This window comes from Mycteria americana, chromosome 13 (assembly GCF_035582795.1).
Source record: "Mycteria americana isolate JAX WOST 10 ecotype Jacksonville Zoo and Gardens chromosome 13, USCA_MyAme_1.0, whole genome shotgun sequence".
Taxonomy (NCBI): domain Eukaryota; kingdom Metazoa; phylum Chordata; class Aves; order Ciconiiformes; family Ciconiidae; genus Mycteria; species Mycteria americana.
In genome coordinates this window covers 7441353-7457077 of record NC_134377.1, presented here as the reverse complement: position 1 = coordinate 7457077, position 15725 = coordinate 7441353, and the positions used below count along the sequence as shown (strand labels likewise).

The window sequence follows — 15725 nt, the reverse complement described above, 5'->3', positions numbered from 1 at the left end:
CTTTAGCACAGGTCGCCCCCCAAAAACTCTGCCCAGTCCTTGGGCTGAAGACATCTGAGGGGGACCCGCCAACGTACCTCCTCCATCTTCCCTCTCTCTCAGCACATCCTCCCTCCTCGGTGCTGCCCAGCCCCTGGCCTTCCCCGCTTTGCCACGGCGCCCTGAGGCACGCTACACTTCCCTTCCCTCCAGGGTCCCTCCGGCCCTGCCTCGGGCCTCCTTCCCCTCTCCACACCTCCGAGCTCAGTGGGATGCTCCGCAGCCAGGCACCCTGACTGCAGGCGGTTTGGAGATGGAGACCACCTTCCCTAAGGTTTTGTTGTTCTTATTAGTTGATTTTTTTTTTTTTAAGGAACAAAATGGAGCACTGTGATAATCTCTGATGTCAAGATAACTTCCTACGTGCTCTAAGAGACAGTTTCCTGTCTCTTTATAGCCTTGTTCCCAGATAACGGGGTCAAAGCCCTGTCTGTCTGGGGGTGCAGGAGGGAGGGAAGATGGTGTTGCAGCTGCTGAAGAGGAAGGAAACCCCGGAAAGGACTCAGCAGGCCTCGCTGGCAGGGGCTGGGCAAGCACTTGGCACGTGGTGCAGCATGAGCTGTGTGAATTTTAGAGGGAGGTTGGCGTGTGGTGACCTCAGACGAGCAGCATGGGCCTTTGCGTGGTCTGACTGACGTTTGGGAGGGCTGGCAGTGGCAATCAGCACGTCCAGCTGCGATAGGCAAGGGAGTGACAAAATAACTGCACTAATTCCCCACACATGCTAGAAACCTTTGCAAATAGTGTGAGTTTAGCGCAGTCTCATGACTTTGTTTAATTTGTGCTTTTGATTTTGTTTTTTTGTTTTGTTTTGGGGCTGGCAATGTGAAATGAAGCAGCACTTGAGAGCAAAAAACATTTAAAATGGAGAAATAGATTTAAGATGACTGTCTCGAAGTGCCTAACTGGACTGTTGTGCAGTGTTATTCCAGCTTTGCCATCTTTTACGCTCTTCCTTTTCCATAGCTCAGTCACAACATGGTCATTTTTTTTCTCCTTGTTCTTCTTCCTACATTAGCAACTAGTGCCAACTGAGATGTTTGGATTGGAACATATGGGCTGCATCTCTGTAGACATTTAGCAGAGTTCCAATCATCTAAAATGGAAGACATTCAGTGTCATTCTTACATTTTAGACAAAATCATCCAGGAAAAGTCTCATAACATCACTAACACGAAAGGATCTTAAAGTAGGCCCTGAATACGTGTACAGGTATCACTTTACTAGCCGCTGAAATACAGCCATCTCCTGGGTGGAAAACAACAGCTGTGTAGTCATGTACAGCAATACTAGCAAAACAGTAGACCCAGAGATGAATAATACCATCTGAAAATTCACATCGATGCAAAAATACTCGTCCATTGCTAGGGAAGCTTACTTAGTAGCTATACCTTTGATCCATTCCTACTGGTTTAAGTGCTTGTATTTGCCAATGAGAGTCAGTTTTAAACACATGTAGATAGGCTACAATAGATTATGAAAGTTATTATGTTTTCTTCTGTCATTTGAACAGGTTTGGATCGTTTTCTGTTTGGCTAAGGCCAAAATATAGATTAAAAGATAGTACTTGGACTTGCAATAACATGCTAAATGTTTAAAAATAATTACAAAAGCCACAAGTTAGCAGCAGAATTAGTAACACATAGTATATAAAAAGGAAACAAAAATTCCTATTGCTGCATTTTATTGAATTATGATTTTTGTTATAATAAAAATCAAATGTAGTAGGTCAAATACATAGTGATTTTTGCCTCCATTTCGTATGGATAGTACTAAAATCTCAAAAGAGTTGAAACATGTCAGGAATAAATAGTCAGGAATATTTAATTATAAACCAGTTTTTGTGCAGTACTGCATGGGGCTGGACTGATGCTGGAGAACCAGCACACCCACCTTCCCATCCAGAGAGGATTCTAAGGCACGGAGAGGTCCTTCAGTTTGGAAGGAACTGCCACAATTAGCTGTTCTGAACTTGTATTCATGCAGGCTGTGTGCATCCTTCAAGTAATTCCCCCCTCAGTTTCCATAACTGTGGTTGAACTAGGCCAGATCTTTTAGGTAAAAGTTCCTACATTCTAATTACATATGAGAAAAAGGCAACTTGTTCAAGATCATTAACGTTATCTGATAAGACTGGGCTTCAATTTCCTAGACTACAGACAATCATCTCAGGTGTATTACATCCCTACAACTGCATTTGGTTTAGGAAGAATGGATAAATGTATGGTACCACTTTACCTTTTTATTACATATAAATACATTTATGCTCTTTGTCTTACCTGTTGGCAGCTTCCACCCTCAGAGCATGGCCAAATAGTTGTAGCACAACTGAGGAGGTGGGGAGCTCTTAAAGTGCATCAGCTGCTGATGAAATAAAAACTCAGTTGGCAGAATATTCCCTTGAGAAGGTCCCGTCCCTCTTTCCCCATGCCCAGCTGCTCCTTCTTCCTTTCGCCAGAAGCTTCTGACACCATCAGTTGGGCTGAATGCCAAATAAATTGTGCGTGTGGCTGGTCTCTATGTAAGGAGAAGTAAATTTCTGTCAAGGGTATAGAATGAGGATCCTTATTTGTTTCAAATCAAGTACTGGGTGTGCTTCCAATGCAAAATTAACAACCCTAATTTAAACCATGAGGAAATGGGAAAGGATATGTTGGATTTGGAGGTAGACAGCTGGAGAAGAAATACAGTAGTGAAAGCAGTTATGAAACAAAAACTGAAGCAATCACAATTGCTTCTCCAAATGTGGAAGCCTGAAATACTTCAGGATGCAAGTCCACTACTTACAAATCTAGGAAATATGCCTCTACAGCTTTACTTCTGTGCTGGCAGGAAATAGGAAAATAGATCATCAAGAAACCTAGTTATTATTCTTCTGGACTTCCTAATGTATCAGCAGTTTAAGTGTTGGTATTTTGATCACTCAGTTCTGGAAGAGTTGTTTGGCTATTCTCTTACAGACCAGAAATAACTTAAAGCTTTCTTAGTTCATTGTCCTTCTGCCCACAATGTCTTGTGCTATACTGTCTCTGAGGACTCACTGTAAAAAATGAATGCTTTTTTCTGGAAGATACAAGACTGACATATTTAGGAGATCAGAGAATTTATAAATAAAAAAAATACGGAATCAGCCTAAAATCCCTATCCGTACATGTTATCCTCGAGATAACACAAAGTTTAAGTGGGCTCTTGAAGGCTAAGTTCCTGAAGCATCATTCTTGATAGGAAAACAGATCAGTAATTATAGCTCTGCGTATCAATCTGTAATATCTCCTGCAATTTCTTTATGTAGGTAACTGTAGTAGACAAGAAGAACAAAGTGCTTTATATCTGCTGAGTTAGATAAAATTGCCAATTTTAAAGCAAAGCAATTTTATTATTGTTTAGCCTATGTTAGTTTGAAAAGATACATGCTGAACTAAAACAAGCTACTGGTAAATGATTAGGATGGTTTGAGCTAAGCTAAACTCCGTGGTTTTTTACCTAAACAAAATACATGCAAGTAAGACAGTGCATACCATAACTTTCAACAGTCACATTATGCTCAGATGAAAAGAAATTTTGGGGGTGAAAGCAACAAAAGTTTTGATCAAATCAAAATACATAATACCTGCCCTTAGATTTAGTTCATGTAACGTAGGGGTATTATACCAGTAACTAAAAAAATAGAAAAAATAATGCAGCACTTCTCTCTAAGGTAGATGATCTGCTTTAAGGAAAAGTGATTTCCTTGTAACTGCATTCTAAGCCTTATATTGATTTGCTTTGCACAGCATCCAACTGCAACATTTAATAAATAATGCAATCACAAAATTGCATATACTGATAAATGGAAAAATGGATCACCTGACTATCTAAAAATCAGTATTCAAACACAGAAGGAGTGATAGGGTAGAAGCTGGAAAAAAAACCCCATGAGTTTTCTCAAGATGTTTCTTTAGCTTAATAATTACTTATGAATGACTTATATTCTCCTATGTAATCTAAGAATTATCCTATCAGGTTGGTTATTTGTAATAGTAACTAATACCCTCTAGTGGTATACGTAGGAAAAGGAAAAGAAGCCAGACAATGAACGATTACTTTTTTTTTTATCATGAAAGAGGCTAGATAACATTGTCACTTGTAGAACATAGGGTATCACTGGTCTGTCGAGAAGTGCTAGTTAAAATGGAAACTGCACTGCAAGCATTAGACTTAAGTTAGATGTTTGGGTTTAGTTAGAACAGCTGGGTCTAGAATATGACCTGGACCACTAGAAGTCTTGAATCACTTGTTCTGCAGGCAAAACAAATTGCCACTGCAACACTTGCAGTCTGGAAGGAGTGGTTCTAGTGATGTCCAATTCAGAGAGATCTGTCCTTACATCTGAGGGCTACGCTTACTTCCTACACATTAAAAGTAACTCTAGGCAAAATAGGAATACTTGTCAGTCTCCAATATTGCAGTGTAATAAAGTCTGTATTTCCAGACTCCATGTGCAGTTCAGAGTTCATTATCAAAAAAAGATTTTCTGAAGAAGGTCATAATCAGGGTTTCCTACAGTTACCAGGTCTTTTGTTTTATTTGCCAATTGGCAAAGGTTCAGAGATTGAGGTGAAAACTGACAGTGCTGGAGAAAAAAATCCAACAAATGCCCCTCTTACCAAGAAAAAGCTGTTGAGCTTATTAAAAGAAGTGTGCAAATACTCTTGAATCTTTTCTAGAAGCCCAGTCTACTAATGTAGAGTCATCTAGGTCCATTTTGAAATCACCTTTGTTCCCAGAAACAAAATGTCCCTAAGTAATGGTAATATCCAGGAACTTCTTCCGTTTCTCTAAAGAAGCATGTCAATGTGCAGTATTTGTCATGATGTGATGATACTTGACTAGTATCATATCATTCTGATTGTCACTTTGGTTTTGCCCTTCTCCTGCAACCCCGTTATTGCTACAAGATTTGAAAGCTTTTGGTAGTTTGTAATGATTTTCTGGTGGCACTGATTACTTCCTGCCCCTCCAAGAGGAAGGATCCCATACTATTCAGGTATCACACTGGTTCAGACTTTAAATCAGCTTCTAAACTAATGTTAAGCAAGATGGTAGTCAGAAGCCAATTATTTTAAGGCCTCATGAAGGAAGGATTTACTATGTCTTATCTTTCTGAGCTGTAGTAATTCTGTATTATGTTCCCAGCATTAGTTCAGCTACTGCAGGGTCTTGGACCAGTGTAATCTTCAATACCTCTAGTTATCTCCTCATTACTTTTTTTCTTATGCTGTGGCAAACCAATCTCTGCTCTCTTTATCCTCTTCTAAAGCATATAATAAAAGAATGAAAAAAACGGCCCATGTCCCAAGCTGGTGTAACTTCACTGATACTAATGTAGTACTATAGGATCTAATTAAGCTCACTAACTTTCAGAATTCACATCACAGTTAATAAAACTGAGACAGTAGTCAAAAAGAAAAAAGTTCTGACAAGGATTTATTAATTTATGCTTGTGAACAAATGTGTCTGACAGTTGAATGATGAGATTGTCATACTCTGTACAGAGATTTTTTTTCTAGAAATCTTCTTTCCACTGTGTTGACAGAACTTGCAGTATAGAAGTTCAGGAGTGGGAGTCAGTTCACAGGCTCTAACCCAGTTACAAAGATGGCTGCATGCCCAGATGAGATGAAGGTTCAGACTTTCTTGCTACTGTTCCCGTTTCTGTGTGTTCAATCTTGCTGAAAAACCTGTCTGACACCTGGCACAGGAGGGAGACACTAGGTGTTACCTTCCTGTGTTAAGCTGGCTAGGAAGTTTTATTACCAAAAAGAAAAGGAAAAAAATAATCTCAAAAAGCTATTTCAAGCTAAAAGCTGGAAGGAAAGAAGCTAGTCAAGCTGAGCCTTCTGTGCCTTTTTTTCTGTCCATGCTGAAGGTTGAGAAAAGTCTCCTTCGAAGCAAAAGAACCTCTATACTTTAACTGGGGGAAAATGGCAGTTCTGTGGTTACTTTAAAAATGCTGCTTTCTGGCAGTTGGGCAGATACTGACTGTAAGTGGCATTTTGCGGAGAACACTTGCAGATGGGCAGATATTGACTGTGAATGGCATTTTGTGCAGAACACTTATTTTTCAAACCTTTAAATACTGATTTATGTATATAAGAAAGACATATAAAATCTCTAAGTATTTTCTCCAAGCCTTAATTTCCTCATCCACTCGCAAAAAATAAATATTAAAATTTTCTAATCTTCACTTGAATTGTCAAATTCCTCCCAGTCTGATACGCTCATAACTTCCGATGGAAAGTCAAGGTGATACTTCACGCGGTCTGTATGCCATTCTGAGAACCATTTCTCTGTTTCCATTAAGATGGCCCTGGGCAAAGTGAGGACGCAGGCAGCCATCCCAGAAATATCATCCTCCAACTGGGGTCCTTCCTCCCAACAGTCTCTCTCTGCATCATAAATGTGGACGTAGTCCATGCGGATTCCTCTGTTGTGGGATCTGCCTCCCAAGACATAGATCCTGTTGTCCAAGACCGCGATACCTGGCTCTCCATGTCCTGCAGGAAGTGGACATACGTTTGTCCACTGATCAGTGCTTGGCCTATAGCAGGCAACCTGTAAAAAAAAGAAAGAGATGAGCCAAAGTCAAACTTGTATCCTAGTGACAGAGCCTGGCCATATGGCAAACTATTTAGGAAGCCATGCAATATCATCAGTCTTTTGACAGGGTGTTGATAATGGAGAGAGCATATGACTATGTAGTAGAAGTACAGAACTCAGCAGAAAACTGTGCATAGTTGCCATATAGCTTTGAATCACAACTTCTGACCCTGCTGCTGGAGTAACAGCTGTACGTCATTCAAAAAACGTATACAAAAGTGAAAGAGATGGGGACACATGCTAATACAAGCACAGACATAATGCATCTGTTTGCATTAGGAAAAAATGTGCTGGAACATACAAATATGACAAATCTGCTAAGCTGTCTCTGCACCATATGTTGGGAAGTTTTAGATTTCACTGGGTACCTACTTGGCAAACTGCTTTTATTTGTAAGCACCTTTTTATCATTCAGATACACTTTTCAGCTAGATTTAATTCTGCCATCTTCATTGGCTTTATAAGAGCCAATGAAGACACTTTTTGTGTCGTCTTTTCATGTCTCTAGCAGTTCTAGAAGCTGGAATAAGACTCAAGAGAATTCTCTCCATCCATCACTTATCATCAGGTACTGTACATTTAATTGCATTATACAATTGCCATCCGACATATCCTTAACAACTCTGTCCTGCAATTACACATTGGTAATTCAAAAGTCCTCGACTTAGAAAAAAATGCGTGTGAGAAGACAATGTAAAGTAGATTTAGTTGATGTGCTACTTACTGGGTATGTGCATGCCAATGAATGTTATCCATCAAACGTTTTAAAATTGGTAAGAATTCCAAGTGCTAGAGCTTTAATGCTTTGTGGGTTAGACAATGCATTCAAGACAGCAGTAAATAAATGATTGCAAGTTCTGCAACTGAGTGGGGAGAGCTGGTGCAGTTGCTGTTGCTGGGCAGACAGTTTTATTTGCATACTTAGCAGGAGAAAGACATTACATCAGAGTGCAAGCATCCGTAAGAAACAGACTCTTCCAAGAAAGACATAGGTATGACATGCTCTCACCTGGTGAACATCCCTTCTGTAGCCAGAATCATTGTTGCTTCCTCCAATTACATACAGCTTTCCTAGCAGTGCAGCCATCCCATGCCAAGCACGTCTCACTGGACCATCTGCTAAAACGTCCCAGCGGTCAGTCTTTGGGTCATAACATTGCAGCTCCTTCAAATAGTCTTCTCCTCTCCTCCCACAAGTAATATACATCTTCCCATCCAGTGCTGCTCCAGCATGTGCATACACCTGTATCCCCATATGGGAAAGCAAGAGGTTGAAGTCTGGATTTATGTATTTCTCCCAGTTTCCAAGTATGGAATAGACATTAAGGGAGTGACAGCCTCCATGAGTTATGCAGATAGCAACATCTGGAAGGATTTTCTTATAGACAATTCCTTTCTAGGTGATTATGCCATAGGTGTGAATGACATACACTAGAATTTCTAAAACTTCCAGAACTGCAGTGGGTTCTCATTCTTTATTGTTCCTTGATTAGAAGATCATTCATACTATTACTTTTCTCCCTAGTCTACTTGGAAGCCTTTCTGTTGGAGATTTTTCTTATGCAAGCATCGTTATCAGGAATGCAAGATATCCTACTTAGTAGCACTCAGTTGGATCTTAAGGCTTTTTATATTCTCAGCATTGACACACATTTATTATTTGTGACCTCATGCAAGCTGTTTATCCTCTTCTGCCTCTGGACCCCTTTTGTAAAATGGCAGTACTATTTATATTTTTAAGATGTCCTGAGATTCTCAATTGAGAGGCATTATGAAATCACAAATATTATTTTGTGCTGGTCACTTGACCCAAAGCTTTTAAAAGGTGTAGCAGAAATCAGCATAGTTTCTTGAAAGATTACTCAGGATTTTAGTTTTCTTCCCTAACCAAGATTCATCAAGCAGTTGTTTGTATTAGTTGTTTGTATCTTCCTCCTTTGCAACACTTTTAACCTGAAAATGGAAATGCTTTTTTACCAGTATTAGAACTTAGAACAAACTCTGCCACTCATAAGCTCAATTCCCATGTCACTATGCCATTTCCTGGTTCCTGGGGTCACGACTGCTGGTTTGGCAATTGCTGTTCTAGAAGGATAAGTGGTACTGATGACAAAAGACAGCTATTCACTCACATATTTCAAATGAGTAATGGTCTTACATTAGCTGACTGAGATGTGATTCTGCATCACATAAGCTGTTGTCACCAGAACTTGTTACCCAATCTCAGTTCTGTGTCCAGGAACTAAGTAGTCTATAGAAACGGATGTACCTCTTTACTGGGGCATTATCTCTTCCGATCAGGAGTAAAGCATGTTGTCAGGACTGTAAGTGAGAAGCTTGTACTACTGTGGCTCATAGTTTCCCTGCCTAGGAGGAATGGGAACTTCCTGTTCCCAGAGGTTCAGTCTTAAATGGTTTTAAGGATTAACACAATAAAGGTGCAGGGGAAAACAACAAGAAAACAGGAAGAATAAGCATTTAACCTTGAAATGTAATTTACATATATTATTATTCTCCTTTCTTGATATTCATTTATCCCATATACCAAGGCTACTGTTTCCCATCTGAATATCAGCAAATTTAAAGCTACACATGAGAAAAGCATCTAAAAAGATTAAATCAGGAATTGGGGAACTGTAGTAGTGTGTGTGGCTAATGCACTCCTTACCTCCTTCTTCAGAGGTGTCACGTATTCCCAAGTGTTGCTTTTAGGGTCATACCTCTCCACTTCCCTCAGGTCTTCATGGTAATCTCGGCCTGCGACAGCATATATGTAGTTGTCCACAACACAAACACTGAGGTCAGCATGCTCTTGCTGTAGGGACTGGATCTGGAACCATTTGTTGTGTCGTGGGTCATACCTTGTAAAAGAATGGGGTCAAAGAAAGTTATTCATACCGCCACAGAATCATTGCCGGAATACCAGATAGCACCACAGACGTGGGTTACTGTACTGTCTTTGGCTGAAATTGAGCTCAGCTGTAAGAGGAGTGAAATTTGGCCTTGTCAGCATTTTATTACAAGCAAAGTTGTTTTATTCTATTTTTAGAAGATGTATTTTAGCTGACATAATCATGCTATAAAAGCCTAGGTTTTCCATTATCTTATACACTGCTGCCAGGTTATATATCAAAATTTCTGCTTGCACAAAGCCATTCTACAAGGTAAAACAGTCTAAAAATAGCACAAAGACTGAATCTGGATCTTCAAGAGTCCAAGAAAGGCATAAATATGTGGTGGGTTCTTTGATTCTTCTCCCCCAATATTTGCTGCTCAAAGTGAACCTCATGATTCACTTTCAGATCAAAATACCTATCTGCTCTGGAAATTTTAATTACAAAGAAAACTGGTTGTGAAGTGAAACTATGCATGCCATAAAATAAGGGATACTCAGCTAAAACTAGTAAAAATGACCACAATATAAAGACAAATGGGTTTATATCTGGTTTTGTAATGTAATGGGCATAAAGGTCTAAACCTGATTCTTCCTCCTGCTCTTCTCCCTGGCACAGAAGAATATAAGAGGACCCTGGAATGCTGCTATTGTGCACAAAAATTCTTGAAAATCAACCAGTAGTAGCATTTTATTTAAAACCCCTTTTTGGTAGCTAAATCCCTTTGTATTGGGACCAAAACTACACACAGAGGACTTCTAGAAAATCCTAGTCAAGAACATCTAGACAATCTAGGGTTCTAGGTTCATTACTGCTTCCTACACCTTTAATACTTCGCCGCTCCAACAAGGCAGAAAGTAGCACATGTAATACTCTTGAATGAGTAGCTGTTTCTACCCTGTCAGGCTTGGCTTTGTCCAATAGGCATTGCTGGAAGCTTCCTGTTACTATGAGGCTCATTTCTTTATTTCTTGTGTTTTCTTTCAGTGAGGCCCCTGCTCAGTTCCTAATCTTTCGGCTAGCAAGCGTACACACTGTGCTACTGGCTTACTGACTCAGAGATGGGCAACAGGGTGGTAATAAAAATAATAGCAGGATTATCCTTATCTTACCTCCAACACCTTGACTCTGCTCGAAAACCACTTACATTGTTGTCTCCGCCAATTAAATATACAAAATTATTGAGAACAGCAATCCCTTGGTTGGACATTCTGGGGGCTAGTGCAGCTGTAAAGTGCCTCCACTCTCCCAACAAGGGGTTCAGATACTTGGCTTGATCACTGAGGACAATGGATGGAGTAGAATGCATCCCTCCAAATCCCACTACACACTGGAACTCTGATCTCAGCTGTGTCTGGGAGCTCTGAAGCATTGGCTGAAGACATTCATTCTTGTGGTACATTAATGCATCTGCGACTGTATCTTTTAAAGGACATGGACTTAATTTGTCATGAAGCCTTTGCAGGATCTGGGGTTCCATCAGAGGAAAACGAACTGTCTCAAGTAGCTTAAGGGGCTCCATCAGGGACACCTGATCTGTCTCCAGTTGCTCTGGAGAATAATGATAAAAGAGTGCACCATCATAAACTTCAAACTCATAGTTAACCTCCAAACGGTTGCTGCTGAGAAGGGAGTAGACCTTCTGCAAGGGTAGCTGTCGATACACTTGTGTCCTTGAGAAAGCTGCAAAGTTCTTCAAAATGTAGGAGTCCAGCTGATCACTCAAATGTCTCAAGTCATAATGGTCAGCTAGTCTGTATACATCAAGGATGTTCTCTTCGTCTACCCAGGACATGAGAAAATCACAACAGAACTTAATGACTTCTGGAATCTGCAAGAGAGAGATATTTTTCATTTCAGACACCACTTGCCTCACACTCAAGAGACAGGTGACAGAAGCCTGGGATGACTGTAAGAAAGTTGTCCACAAGACAACTGCTCTCCTCACAGCCTGATCACCATGTTCACTTGCGCCCAATTCACCTTTCTCCAGAGAAAAAGAACTCAACATGGGTACGTAGATGAATATAATATAGATCTTCTAGCCATACTATACTGCAAGCAGCAATGTGTCTTCCAAGACACAAAGGACACGGGACAGCCAGGCTGCCTGGTTTGTTAGCATGGCACCAAGCTGCAGGCTGCCTGGGAGGCAGTCATGAAAACGGAAGGCATGGAGCACATGGTGAAAGCCAGATTTACAGTCACTCCGTAATTGTTCTTTCAGAGCACTATAGACATACTGTATCAAAGATTGTACCTGTAACAAATATATCTGCATCACTCAAGAGCACAGGAAGCCATTTGAAAGGAAAATTGAAATTTAGTGTTGTCTTCTGAATGCAATTTGAAGTTGTATCTGGCAGGAGAGACTACTGGCAAATAAAGAACTGGCAAATAAAGAAAAGCGGCTGTCCAAGAGCCGCTCTGCTCACAAAGTGGTGCTAAGTCTGTAGAAACCAACCAAAGCAAGCACTCATAAAGTGTAAGGTTTAGTACCACAGCCTTGTGCAGCGGTTAGCTGCAGGGGAAATTAGAGAAAAAAACTTGTGTTAAAGGCACATGAACTCTGCACTTAGTGCAGAAACCATAGTGGTAGGATTTCCTGTAGTGACGGGGTCAGGGCAGGTTATGTGCCTGTGGACTCAATCTGGGGAAGATCTTGAGCAGCACAACAATTTCTGAGCAGCAAGCCCTGTCCTTTACCATAGGCCAGAGGTATTCTATTTCAGGGAAGCTTTCATAAGCAGATCAGCGGAAGTGAGTGCTATATAAAATAGTCCTCTAGATTAAATGGTAAATGTTTATAAGTAATAGAACCATTGGCACAAATGAGATGTGCCATTCATTGTTCCTACCTTTCCATAGCTAGTTCCAGTGGATACAGCATCCCAAAGAAATTCTTCTCATCAGACCCATGCTCTTATTCACCCCCTAACCCTCCATCTAACCAGATATCCATGATTTCTGTTTCTTTCACTGTTGCTTTTGTTTCTTGCTTCTTTTTTGTCACATCTCCCAGTACCTCACCTGAAGCTGACAGGCTGCAGCTAAGGTTTCCTGTACACTGTTCACACTGAGTTCCAGCTCAGAAGTGTAAATGAAGTTCAAGATTTTACACATTGCATTGTAGGAGATGCCATGAATATGAACTTCTTCTTGTTCCATCTCTCTCAGTCCTCCTGCAAACATTCCTCTGTAAAAAAGACAATGGCACATGCTATGGCAGATTTGCATTGAAGCTATTTTCAGTTTGCTTATCTTAACGTTGTCCTGGGAACATAAAAAATATTCAGAAAGATAAAAACCTAGCCAGACAATTTTATGGGATTACCTCTTCTCTAAGCCAATGATACAAAGAGTACAGGCCTTTAGGACCTAAGAAAGTAATATTCTTCATTCTGCAGGAAAACAGTAGGGGCCTTCTGAAAGGTACGATTCACAGCTGAAGGACTTAAATACAGACCCAGTACCTATGGATAGTCAGTGGGCAGAAGCAGGTACTCTGGGTGTGGGGGAAGAGGAAAAACAGAGGAACTTGGGACTGTAGGAATTTTTTCTAAGCTAGAGCAGTTCTTCTTCCAGTTAGAAGTTTGTCTGGATTGCCTTGGGATTTGTTTGTTTGTTCTATGAAAATAAAGTCAGTTCAAGAAACTGTTAGTCAAATTGACCAGGGGAGTGCCTGATTTAATGGATAGCGAGTCATACTATAGGCACGTAACAGAGGACTGACCCACCTCCAGTGACTTTTTGTGTATTATGAAATGATCACCACAATGGGCAAAGTCTTACAATGCTAAGGATATGTTAAAAGCCACCCAGAGTGCATTTATGCAGAAGACGCCTGTTCAGATAGTCCCTCCTCTTTATATACCTCCAAGTACCACAGGCAGTGAATTTAGTGGAGGTAAGCTCAGTGTGCAGGAACAAGAGCTTTATTTCTGTAGAGAAATAACAGAGAGATGAATAAAGCCATACTTAGTATTTTGAAACACATTCAGCTCCATCTTATGGGTCTAATTTTACATCCAGAAGCAGTGTGCCAAGACAGAAGATTTGGATGTTGCCGGTTTGAGTAACATTCAGACACATGCTTGTTACTGCTGTACTGAAGTGTACCTGAAATAGTCACAGGATGCAGCTAGAAGTATGCGATGAGCCTCAATAGGTTTCTCTTCCACTACCAGAACTACATCGAAGAGGATGCTGCTGTCTCGGAGAGATACCAAGCCACTGAGCAAGGCCTGAGAGTGCTCTGCACTGCGGTATGTGTTGCTGGTGCGCTGCTGAAGGGAGGGCTCAAGTTGAGCTTTGTGTGGCTGAGTCAGCTCCTGATCCTCCGCCATCCCAGGCAGAAATGCTCAGCCACCAGCTGTAGCAGAATGAAATCTGTGAGACAACAGAATCAGCAAAGGTTTGTGCCTTTTGCTTTACGAATGGTCCTCTGACCCCCGCCTGTCACAGAAAATAAATCAAACCAACTCTTCAGTCAATGGAGAGACAGTTCTACCCTGAAGAAATTATTCTGAATGATGATACTGGAAATAGACAGGTGTATATCAGCACACCAAACTGGCAGAACATGGCTTTTCAAACGAGTATTCTGACTCTTGGGTTTTCAGTCCAAGAGTCAGAGTATGTAGCATGTGGGGATATTTTTTTTCTTAGCAAGAGTTTCACTTCCCAACCCATTACCAGAACCCCTTGTTTCCTTTGCATTTCTGCATAATTTATAACAAAGAACAAAACTGACATAATTTTTGCCAAATTCCAAGTTGCCTAATATCCTCAGACAATTTTGCTGCAATATAAATTGCACCTTCACTCTTTCTCTTGATATTTTACCCCAGAATCTGAAAGCTCCCTGTCTTTGCTTTTTCATTTTTCTTAGCTGAGCACATTTCCATCTATCATTCTATAAAATACTATATGAAACTGTAGGCTTCAAAGCGAGTTTCTTTATTGTGACAACTTCAAGCTAGCATGCACCACTGCTTTTCATTTCACCATGATTCCCTACAGAGAGAGGGTATTTCTTCCAGCGTAGGCACTGTAGAGGGCTATCCTGTACCTTTTTCTAGGGCTGCCATTGACACTGTAGGAAGGTCCCCTATGGCACATGGGGAAACACCTGTAAAAAGCTAGCTGGAAGTGATTGTGTTTCATGTCTATGCTTAAGCTCTCAAAATCTCATGAGTCCTCTTCTACCATCCTGTAATTTACCCTTTCCATTGTCTTTGAAGAACGTCAGAAGTTGTAGCAGTTAGAGCTCTTAGACTCTATCCAGTTGTCAGAGCACATTAAAAAAAAACACATTAGCAAAAGGAAATAACTTAGCTGATATGGCTGCTTAAGACACAGTTATAATAGCCTCTCCTCCAGCAGCCTGGGAAATAGCTTAATGGCACAAGGGAGAGTCACAAGGGGTTATCAGCAGTCATCAGCAGTTATCAGAGAAGCAAAAGCAGAACAAACCCAGCAAATCCAAACAAACAGTGAAGAAATGGAACCATTGTTTAATTGTGCCAGCCATAGACAGTGCATGCAGCATTGGAAATCTCTCAAAGTACAGCAAGGTATTCTGTGTATGGTCAGTGAGGAAGGAGCTATCTGGATGACACCAAGAAATAAATATGAAATTATGTATTGTTCTGCCTGAGGGAAGTTACCCTATACTGTCCGAAGCAAAAGGATGCTAGGTGGCATTGCATGGTAAGTGGGATGGAGAAAAAAACCTGAAAAAGCATATTAATGGTTGTCTGCTCTTTGCCAGCAAAACCAAGAAAACCAGCTCAGAAGACGAGCTCTGATGAGACAGCCTTCTAGGGAGCACATTCAGGTCGATTATACGGGGGAAACTATCCATCATCAGCTGAAGAGATGAGTAATGGATTATTTTTCATGGCAGGTAGATGCTTTTCCTAGAAATAAGATGACTGCTTTTGAAGCAGACAAAACATTACCGTATCATTTGATTTGCTCTTGGGGAATACTAACAGTGATGGATTGAGGCAAGGGAGATAATATAGTAAGAAAGGCAAGTGAAGGAGTGAGTGTTACTAGATGTTGATCAGGAATTTCCCATTTCACTAGAAGGGAACAGATGCAGCAAAAATGAAGTAGGGTGAGATATGGTCCAAATGAGGAACAGAT

General features: G+C 40.6%; 1 protein-coding gene across 1 annotated transcript; it reads right to left on the bottom strand.

Moving 5' to 3' along the window:
• Positions 1-5486: 5486 nt before the first annotated feature.
• Positions 5487-14032, bottom strand: KLHL22 (kelch like family member 22). Its single transcript, XM_075516109.1, has 6 exons — positions 13692-14032; positions 12603-12768; positions 10685-11403; positions 9347-9539; positions 7688-7921; positions 5487-6633 (listed from the first exon to the last, which is right to left on the bottom strand). The coding sequence occupies exons 1-6, from the start codon at positions 13916-13918 to the stop codon at positions 6256-6258; spliced, it is 1917 nt and encodes a 638-aa protein (XP_075372224.1). The 5' UTR covers positions 13919-14032; the 3' UTR covers positions 5487-6255.
• Between the last annotated feature and the right edge of the window lie 1693 nt (positions 14033-15725).